The sequence below is a fragment of the Eimeria maxima genome, genomic scaffold, assembly GCF_000499605.1.
Source record: "Eimeria maxima Weybridge genomic scaffold, Emw_scaff1073, whole genome shotgun sequence".
Classification (NCBI taxonomy): domain Eukaryota; phylum Apicomplexa; class Conoidasida; order Eucoccidiorida; family Eimeriidae; genus Eimeria; species Eimeria maxima.
Genome location: NW_013564108.1, coordinates 1 through 10,759, shown reverse-complemented (window position 1 = coordinate 10,759; position 10,759 = coordinate 1). Strand labels below are relative to the sequence as shown.

The 10,759-nt window shown below is 48.2% G+C and overlaps 1 protein-coding gene across 1 annotated transcript; it reads left to right on the top strand.

Annotated features, from left to right (window-relative positions):
* Positions 1-5,207: 5,207 nt before the first annotated feature.
* Positions 5,208-9,112, top strand: EMWEY_00048230 (hypothetical protein, conserved; the record flags this gene model as incomplete). The annotated part of the gene is made up of 6 exons (XM_013479343.1): positions 5,208-6,256; positions 6,667-6,751; positions 7,041-7,102; positions 7,622-7,731; positions 8,024-8,658; positions 8,846-9,112. 6 exons carry the CDS (start codon positions 5,208-5,210, stop codon positions 9,110-9,112), a joined length of 2,208 nt encoding a protein of 735 aa, XP_013334797.1.
* Between the last annotated feature and the right edge of the window lie 1,647 nt (positions 9,113-10,759).

Sequence of the window (10,759 nt, the reverse complement as noted above, 5' to 3'; positions counted from 1 at the left end):
TCTGGCCAGTATATATGGTATTTCAAGGAACTTTGCAACGTAAATTGCGCCCAAGGCCCAAATGGAAAACAGAAACGCGCCAATTTCAACATAAATGGTAAATAAGATGACAAGAGAGTCGATTTCCTCCGTTTGCGTCGCAGGTAGTGTAGTGCACAGGCACTACAATGGAGCTCAGGAGTGGAATCCAGAGGCCTCCTATCATGGATATGAATGAATACTAAGCAATATATGAGGAACTAGGACACTAATAGGTAGAAAAACAGCATAATGGGATCAGAGTGCTCGCCAGTCGGCACCTAGCTTGGGGCTGAATGCGAGGCTGTCGCTGTGACCCTGGTCCCTGTCCTCGCCGAGGGTGGGTCGTCACCAGTTCTATTATTCTGGGTTTTCTTTCCGAACAATAATAGGAACTCGATGGTAATTATGGTTGTTAATTGCATTTATTAAGGTTTTGTAGCGAGGATCGTAGAATGGGAGTTAGATTATAGCGTGTGCACTTATTTGGTATTGACAGGACCTCACGTAGTGACAGCGTACGGCCAGCTGGAAACACTACAGGTGGGGGCCCTGGTGTCCTGAGCAGTGGAGCAGCCGAGACAAGCTAGAAATACGGCTTTTAGAAGAAATAATATAAATTACCGTAGTCAAGGCAAAATTAGAAGGCTTTAATTCGGGCCTTTGCTGTAGTTTAAAGCGAACGCCATGGGCATGCGTGACGCCGCCAACCATTAACACAGCCAACCTTCATCCCCAAGAGGGGGACGCCTTTTTCCTGAAGCTATAGTTTATGGGGTGGATGTGTTTACTGATTTCTATGAAAGTAATATCTTCAACGTCGTCGCTTCAGAGAGAAAGCCGCTACGTGCTGACGCCACGTGCTTTCGATGCCGTTACCTTTTACTTACACTTCCGGGGAGGGAACTGAATACCTTTAGGCCCATCTTGTGCTTCATTAAGATATGCGTTATCAATTATATGGCTGTTCATCATAAATATAACATTTCTAGCTTAGTAGAAAACTCTTTTCTGGTTGGCTGAGTTTGGTTTAGGGTTGTACGCGCTGGCGAACTTGCTACTGGATGCCGGCTTCCCAATTAACGAATGTCTGCAATACTAACAAATGCTTCAGAATGGGGTCTTGTCTGGCCTCGTGCTTACCTGTGTGGGCAGAACACCCCTGACACCGCCGGATATTCCAGGGCCCAGGACAACTACCGTGTGCTGGCCTCGTGCTTACCTGTGTGGGCAGAACACCCCTGACACCGCCGGATATTCCAGGGCCCAGGACACCTACCGTGAGCAGGCGCGCTGTTGTAACCCACGACAGAACCTCTTTTCTCCTCTGTCTCCGCTCATTGCCATCATCGGACTTGAGTCCCATTTTCCAGTACTTCGGGCCACATCCTTGTTGCAGTTATCTTATTTGCTGCGGGTTTAATTCCCTCTGCACTAATAGTGTATCCCAAGTATGTAAGCTCCTATTTGGCAAATATACACTATCGAAACTTCCGATAGAAATGCTGTAGTAGTAGAATTCCTAACACTTGTCGGAGCAAAGCCACATGACTGGATAGATCGGGGCTGTAGATCAGGATGTTGTCTAGATATGAGATAACTCCTTGACCGAATAGCGGTTGTAAATAGGCATTAATATTTGCCTGAAAGGTAGCTGGTGCGCCCTTAAGACAAAAAGGCATAACCTTGTATTCGAATATCCTAGCACCGAACAGAAGGCTGTTGTCCACTTGTCCTCCCTTGCCATGCGGATTTGATGGAAGCCAGATTCCAGATACAGAGTAGAAAAAAGGTTGCTCCACGTAACATCTCAAGTATAGTTAGAACTGAAGGGAGGGGAAAATCGGGGGCGATTGTAAGTGCGTTTACCTCCGCCTAGTTCGCAACCATCCGCATCTCGCGTTCACCTGTCCCTTCATCTAGTTTATTGACCATGATTGTGGGGGCGCATATAGGTGAGTATGTAGGTCCAATCCAATCATTAGCCGTTAACTTAGCTATTTCCTGTTTGTGTGGTTGGAGCTGTTCGGGTGTCATGCGATATATAGTAGCCTTAGAGGGCAACTTCCCTGTCACTAGTAGGATACTGTGATCGAATGGCCGCTTCGGTGGCAGTCCTGAAGGAAGCTTATTAGGGAATACCGCATTCTTATCTCGCAGTACATCTAGGATTTGACGTGGAGTTGCCCTTGAAATCTCTGATTCCATCCAATCATCAAAGTTAGTATGTTCCAAGGAGGCTGTTTGCCAAGGGTGCTCTTCCACGTCGTTTCTTAGCTCACTAGTTGCCTGGATTTCTGTAACTGCCTGCCTGACAAAAGTTGGTGAAGTCTCAAACAAACCATAACACAGAGCCCCTTGCCCCTCACCTGTCAATTTTTGGCCCACCGGAAGAGCAAGTATGTTGGACATCCCATGTAGCCGGTGTGATAATTCATCTGTTTTCCTTTGTCTGTTGTAGTAATGTGTCTATTTTCACCTTGTTCCTTGCCCGACGGTTTGTTTTATACCTTTTGGGAGGTGGACGTAGAAGTGGCCTCGCCTCACCCAGTGACATATCTGCCATTTGTTTTGCAAGTATATCCTAAGCGCGTTCCGCAGGGGCCCGCAGATTTGCTGCTGGAACGTTTCCTATCTTTGTTTTCTTCTGCTTGGTACGAGCTAGGGTTAGATGGCACCTTCTCCCATCTACATATGCACGTAATTTTTCAGAGTGGAAGGACCACGCCACCTTATGTTCAGTTAGCCAATCTAGTTCTAATACTAAATCGTATGGTACAGGCCCTACTAAGAAGCCTCCGCGCAATCGCAGATCCCCACACCACATTATTAGTCCCTTTACTAGTCGATCAATTCTTAATTGCTCACCGTTGGCCACTGTGAAAATGCACTACTCTCCTAGCCGTTGTGTCTTTAGCTGTAGTCTATCAACAGTCCTAGGATTGAAAAAAATCCTGGATGGTCTAATAGTGCCTCGCATTCGTTTCCTGCCACCTTGAACCCTAAAGTGTCAATCGTCCCTGCATTACACAATATTCCTCTAACATTGGAGACTGCCCCCTTGCCTCTGCACCACTGTGTCTCTCCGTCGTACACATCGAGTGCATCATTTTCTTACTTTCCAGTGGGCTTGGGCTCATCGTCAGGGGGCGGTCTAATCCCTAAATTACATCGCTCTGCTAATGTCTGCTGTGGCCTCTCAGCCAATTTCTCTTCCTTATCCGCTTGCATGTCCTTTAAAAACAACTTCCTTTCCCAATCTAGGGAGACTACTGTGGAGTTAGGCATTGTTGCTACTGTTCACATAGATCCCCTACCATCAAAATATCGCCTAGTGCGTGCTCTGGACGACTAGGCTCGATCGTTCCTCATCCTTGACGTTAGCACATGGTTGTCTCTTTTCGGGCCTCGTTGCTGACGCAGTTTTCATAGTCCCCGGGGAAGGGCAGCCCCGGGCATAATGCCGTACACCCCCACATTTCCGGCACATCTCCCCTGTACGACGTAAAGACTCCTGGCGAGAGGGTCATTGCAAGGCTACATGTCCCCTGCCCTTGCACTCGAAACTAACATTTTCCCTAGATACTCGCCAGTCCGGTAGGTTTCCTCTTTCACTATCTCGTGGTTCCCTAGGGGACCCACTTTGAGTATGCCTGAGGGTCTCCTCCAAATATTGCCTAGTTTGCCGTAGTTGTTTCAATGTCTCATTTCTAGATCCTACATTTTCAACTCTGTAGCGGCTTCCTCCCAAGTTGTGAATTTGGCATGGCCCTCACTTGTCATTCTCAGCAAAATGTCATCTGGCAGGTCCGCAAAAAAAAGGTTCAATAGCTGCTCCTGCGGTAAAGGTCCGTTACGTAGTACTGATGAAAACTCGGCAGCATAATTTGCTGCACCGCTCTTCCATCTGACTTCAGATAATCGTGAGACTATTTCGTTTCGTGGGACCCTGTAGAATCTAGTTAGCATAGGACGTTTGAGAGCTTCCCAATTGCTGACGGTTTCTCGGGCATCCCATAGGTAGAACCAGTAATTTAATGTTTCTCCGGTAAAATATGTGCACAGTTCTAGTCCCCAGTTTTCCGTGGGTATTCTGGTCTCGAAAAAGACCAACTCTATATGACGAAGGAAGCACAACATATTCCTACCATCCTCATGTGGAATACTGAGATTAACGGTCCTAAGGGAGGGTTTGACATCCCCAGATGATCATCTAATGAAGTCCGCATTCGAATTCTCGCGCCGGCGTTGGACCCCATTGCCCTCCCCACACGGTCGGCCCGGGTATATTGGAACAATCACTATCTGTCTTCTGTTGCCTGGCATTTTAATTTAGCTGTGGCTGATCCTTATTATACATTCCACTATAGATAAGAGGCCACTAGGTTGGAACAGCCCCCATATGTAGTGCGCAGCCGTGCCTACTTATCATCCCGTCCTGCCAGGCTTCCTGAGTATTACCTCTGACTACCAAAATTCTCGGAAATCTATGCTGAAAGTATCTATTCATGTTAGATTCACATTTATTAACAAAGGGTGAGTTCATAGAATAAAGGAACAGTTGCGAATTGACCCCGGTCATGGCTGGGTGTCAGCGCCCAACCTCCAGGGATGAGGGGGGGGATATCAACGGTGACGACACGGTCAGGAGCCTGACCTATGACTTCCATCCACCGAGTTGTATTTATAGACATAATACTCCAATATAGTAATAATTCTATTTCTTTTTCAATTAGATCTCTAAAGGGGCCTACCGGGTACCCAAGTACGACTAGGTATTACGCTACACTGCCGATGGTGGCGGCTGGGGGGATAACCGTTCTAACCTATGGATCCATCCACGGCACTCGATCCTTAGAACATTTAGCAGTATTAATTCCCTTTCTTAGTTGCTAATGTTGTAATCATTCTCTTTATGGTCAATGAGCTACTAGAGATCACACCAGAGCCACATTGTAGTGCCTGTGCACTACACTAGGTGCCAACGTGTCCATTGCGTTCTTCTTTGCGATATTCTTTAGTTCCTCTTGATCGGCGGACTTCCTTTTCGTTACCTTAACAGGCTATAAGACCGGCATATACCTTTCACTTTCAGATGTAACGCGACGTGTCGGTTAGTTGACATTCCGTCTCTTCATTCTGTAGCTACCGCTAGTGCTGCTGCATGGCGACCTCTGCAGCCACCAAAAATGAGATCCAAACCTTCGCAATATGCTGTACCTCCCCACCTTGATGTTGTAACAGCAGCAGAAACCCCGGCAAAAACAGCAGGGACCACTGCAGTACGCGCAGGAGCAAGGGGGGCACCAGCATCTTCTGCAGCCGGAGCTGCAGACGCAACGCTCGAGTTGACTGCTGTGGGCGGCCATTTGGCTGTTACCGTCCTCTTGCCTGCAGCAGCAGCAAACATCACAACAGACGTTGGGCAATTGGTGGAGGCCCTCGACAGTTTGGGGCTGAACAGCAGCAGCAGCCTGGAAGGGTACGACGTTGAAGGTACAGTAGGAAGGGGAAAGGGGAGCAGCCAAACCCCTACAGCTCCTGCCACAGGCCACGCTCTTGCTTCCACTACTGCCCCTGCTGCGCAGAGGCACGAACTCGCTTATCGCCTTCACCACCAGCAGCAGATATGCGGGGAGCATGCCTTGCGGCTCTCTCTCTGGAGAGTGCAGAGGCAGCAGCTCCCGCAGCAGTTGCGGGAGGGGCATCACATGCAGCGGCAGCAACCTTGTGAGAGGGAGGAGTCGGTGGAGGTAAAAGAGGAAGAAACGAAACCACGAGTGCAGCAGCAACAGCAGCAGTCGCAGCAACTGCCTACAGTACCAGTGGCAGAAGCCGAAACGAGGAATGCGTCCGTGGGTTGCAGCTCAATATCTCCATCACCCCACTTCCACTTTCTGTTTAATATATATTTTCTTCTTCCCTGTGCTTTGCCTACCCTTCGCCTCCTCGCCGCCACCTACGGCCCCGCCAACACCCACAGAAAGCGGCCTGCAGCCGTAGCAGCAGCAGCAACAACAGCAGCATCGGCAGCATATGGTGGACAACGACCAGGACCAGCAGCAGGAGCGGCGGGAGCAGCAGTAGCAGCAAAAAGAAACGAAGGTTCAAAATGCGATCTGTACTTTTTTCGGTTGTCGATGCAGTGCGCCGTGAGACCCGGAGAGGTGGCTGCTGCCTTGGAGAATGAGGAAGAAAAACGCATCCGCAGATTAAGTAAATTCAGAATCAAATGCAGGTGGGTGTCTTGTCTCGTCAAAGAACTCCAAAAAGAGAACAGCAAGCTTTGCTTGTTGTTTCCTGTTTGCCTGTTTCTTTAGATTTTCTTTAGCCTGTTTCTTTAGACTTCGGTTGTTCTGCTATGGTTTATTCCGCTTTTGCATGCTTGTTTGCTTGCTTTTGTTGGTGTGATTCCCGTCAGGTTTGTTAGCCCCTTCCTTTTTCTGTGCACAGTGTCGAGGCGAGCTGCACATAAAAACAAAACAATCAAATGAAGCATATGTGTGTGTTTGTGTGTGTTTCGCCGCTATCATCTTTTTTTTCTTGTGTGCGCTCACTCTCAGCTCTGCGCTAACGCTCACTCCTTGCTGCTTTTGCTGCCCTAGTCTCGTTACCATTGATCTTGCTTTTGCGGTGTCTGTACAGCAGGTGCTCTCAATTGATTGCAGAGCTTGAGGGCGCCTCCCTGCAGCTGTTGCCTTCTCCCTTGTGGGCAGAAGCCAGTTATCTTTATGTAAGTTAGTGCTGCAGCTTGTTTGTTTCGATCAGTGCCTCCCTTCTCGCGTTTATTTGCTTCTTAAACCGCGTTTCCCTTGATGTCATCTACCTGTTTATCTTGAAGTCAACTGCCACTTAGATTAAAACAACTGCTTGCTGTTGCATGTACAATCATGACAGAAGAACTTCTGCGTTTCTTCTCATCTTTCTGTCTTGTTTCTTCTCTGTGGTTAGTCACCCCCGTGTGTGTATTGTGCCTGTCACTATCTAGTGCACGGGTTTCTGTTTCTGTCTCTACTTCTCAGACATGCGAGGAATGTCCTTCCCTACCTCCTAACGAGCCCTTCGCTCGCCCTACACGGGGCAGGTGATTCAACGAAACAAACATATCACATTAATTTGAAGTAAAACAGCGATTCACAATTGTGCTATTGCTGCTCTCCGCACACACACACACACACACACACACACACACACACACACACACACACACACACACACATACACATACACACACAAAGACACAGACACAGACACACACAAACACACACACACACACACACACACATCCATCAATCCATACACACATACATACACACATGGAACCCAGGTAGCTAGCTAATCGGGTCGGTGGCTAGGTACGCTGTTGCATGTCGCTAGCAGCGCGGCAGGATGGCTAGCGATCGATATGCAGTGAACACGGATAGCTAGAAACCCAGAAACAGCTAGCGGGGGCAACTATTGCAAGAGAAAGGCCAGGAAGTGGAGTTGTCCTAAAGCGTAAGAGGGATATGCTAAAACTAGAAAGCGGGAGAAATAGCGTGTTGCTGTCTGCTTTTTTCCGCCCCGAACACCTCCGGCGGTCGTTGGTTGCTGTCTGCTGCAGAGGGTTTGTAGACAACGAGAGAATTAAGCTGTCTTCTGTTGACGTGACAAATATATTGAGGGGCCCTTTTGTCCCCTCCGTTGACAAGAATGACGCTGCACGCGCTGCAGGTGCGACGGGTGTACAGAAAGCTCGCGGGAACATCACCACAACGTTACTGCTGTCTTTTGCCTGTTTGTCTCTATCGCAGTCGCATTATCCCTGTCTCCTTTATGCCTTTCTCTCAATTCTGTGTCTGCATTCATGTGACTCCTTGTGCTTCTATCTGTATATCCATGCCTCCTTCCTTCTGCCTGTTTGTCCTAACTCTTATTTTGAGTAACTTTTCCCTTGCGCCTTCTGCAGCAACAGAAAGATCCTTGGGGTGTTGTTCTGTGCCCATATTTGTTTGTTTCGCAGCAGTTAGCTGCAGCGGCTGCGGCTTGGTGTTGGGGACAGCAATGGAGCTGGCTTCTGGTGCAGCTGCTGCTTTGGGGTCCCATTGCTCAGCTGGGGCTCCATGCAATGCTAAGGGGTGCAGAGATAGTCAAGGCACAGCTTGTTTAGATGTGACAACAAGAGAGATGAGTTCAGCAGACATCGCAAGAGAAGAAGCCTCTGGTGCTGCTTCCACGGAGGTGTGGTTGCTGAAGCGGCGGTTGCAGCTACAGGCCTTTGAAGGGGCACACTGGGGAGACGATTTGCTGCATATGCATTCAGATTTATCATATTTTGTTAGGGATTTAAATCTCTATAGTAGAGATGCCGACATCTTGTGCTTCCTCCTCCTCCCGCTCTCATCGCCTGCTGCAGCAGAACGCCCATGGGAAATAGGGGCGCTGTCCCCCCCGTCTGTATGCACCCCAGCAGCAGCAAGTGCTTCTGTTGCTACTGATGCAGAAGCAGCAACTACAGCAACAACCGTCCCTGTAGGGAAACCCTGGGTTTCTCTGTCTGAGCATGAAATCGCTCTAGAAGTGAGAATTCTTTCGAGGGAGTGTTTTATTGTTAAAGGCTCCCAGAAAGATAATGGCAAGAAAGGATGCATGGCGATGAAGGTGCGTGTACACTCCACCAGGGAAATGCTGTTCCTCTCCGCGTCAGGTTGTCTTCCATCATTTCTTTCCGACGGAAGCCAGCATAGCTATGCTATTCGTTGTTTGCAGCTGCATTCACGTACCCCCGAGTTCTACAGGTAGATGCGCTGCATGCGTATAGGGATTTTGCGTCTTGTTTGTTATGCAGGTGTTGCTGCGTCGGTTGACAGGGTCAGAAATTGAAGCAGAGGCGGCAAGTAGAAACTGCGAAGCGGCGCATGGTTTCTCATATACAGGCAACCGCCGCAGACACCTGGCGCGGTGCAGTGTGCATCTCTTTTCTGTTATTTCAAGGTTGTTGCTACAGACCACAGATGCAGCGGACAGGGATATTAAGGCCTTCTTACCTCCCCCTCTCCTTGAAGTGAGACAGTTTATTGGCAATTCCGTCGTGGCGTACTTGCCTGTGATTTAGTCGGTGTCGGGGTGTACAGGCAGAAGTGTCATAGGGCAGCAAGTGCATGTAGCTCGGTGTCCGAAAGCCTCTGCAACTTTTCAACTGTTTTCTCTCTTTTTGTATGTATTCACAACTAGAGTCTAGTTGCGAATACTGTCCTAGAAGAAGACTGTATTCACACCTAGGTATCCTTTCGTTCACAAAAGTGATACAGTGGTTTATGAACTACTGATTAATATCTCAAAAGTAGTGGATGATTTAGGAGAGGACGTTGTGTTGATTGCTGCTGACAATATATATCTTTAGACCTGAAGTCAGTCGAGGTTACTCGCTAAATTTAAGCATATTACTAAGCGGAGGAGGAGAAAATAACACTTCCCTCTAGGGAAGAGCTCAAAGGGAAAATCGTGAGTCCCTTTTGACCTCACGAATTGTAGCCTCTTGAGGCGTTGCCAGTGGGCGGGCAGGCTAAATATTGACGTGAGACCGATGGCGAACAAGTACTGTTAAGGAAATGTGAAAAGGACTTCGAAAAGAGAGTTAAAAGTGTCTGAAATTGCTGAATGGGAGGCGATTGAAACTTTAGTCTCTTCAGGGTGCGGGTGGATATTAGTTGTTCATTAGAAGGTAGCAAAATGCCTCGTCATCAAAATTAGTGAGGTGCATGAATGGATTAACGAGATTCCCACTGTCCCTATCTACTATCTAGCAAAACCACAGCAAAGGGAACGGGCTTGCCGGAATCAGCGGGGGAAGAAGACCCTGTTGAGCTTGACTCCAGTCCGACTTTGCTGAACGACTTGCGGGGTGTATCATAGGTGGGAGCTCCGACGACCGTGAAATACCACTACCCTCAATGTCACTTTACCTATTCCGTTAAGTTGAGATGCATGCTCGGCATCTGTTGAAGTCTTAAGGCACCCTTTTGGATCCGATAAATGCGGAAGACACAGTCAGGTGGGGAATTTGGCTGGGGCGGCACATCTGTGAAACAATAGTGTAGGTGTCCTAAGGCAAGCTCAATGAGAACAGAAGTCTCATGTTGACCAAAAGGGGAAAAGCTTGCTTGATTTTGATTTTCAGTGCGAATACAAACTGTGAAAGCATGGCCTATCTATCCTTTAGGTCTGAGAAACTTTCAGCTAGAGGTGTCAGAAAAGTTACCACAGGGCTTGTGACAGCTAAGCGTCCATAGCGACGTTGCTTTTTGATCCTTCGATGTCGGCTCTTCCTATCATTGAGACGCAGAAGTCTCAAAGTGTCGGATTGTTCCCCCGCCAATAGGGAACGTGAGCTGGGTTTAGACCGTCGTGAGACAGGTTAGTTTTACCCTACTGATAAAATTGATACTGCGACAGTAATCCAACTTAGTACGAGAGGAACAGTTGGTTCAGATACTTGGTTAATACGGCTAGCTGAGAAGCTGGTGCCGCGAAGCTACCATCTGTTGGATTATGACTGAACGCCTCTAAGTCAGAACCCATGCTGGCTAAGCAGTGTTTCGCATTGCCCCATTTGTTACTTGCATATGGTTTTAGTGCCTTTTGAGCACAACATCTCATCAAAGCCCTTTGCGTCATGCGCTGGGCTATAATCACAATTTCCCACAATTGAGGCGCTACATCCATTGCAGACGACTTTGGCGCAACCAGGTATTGTAAGTGT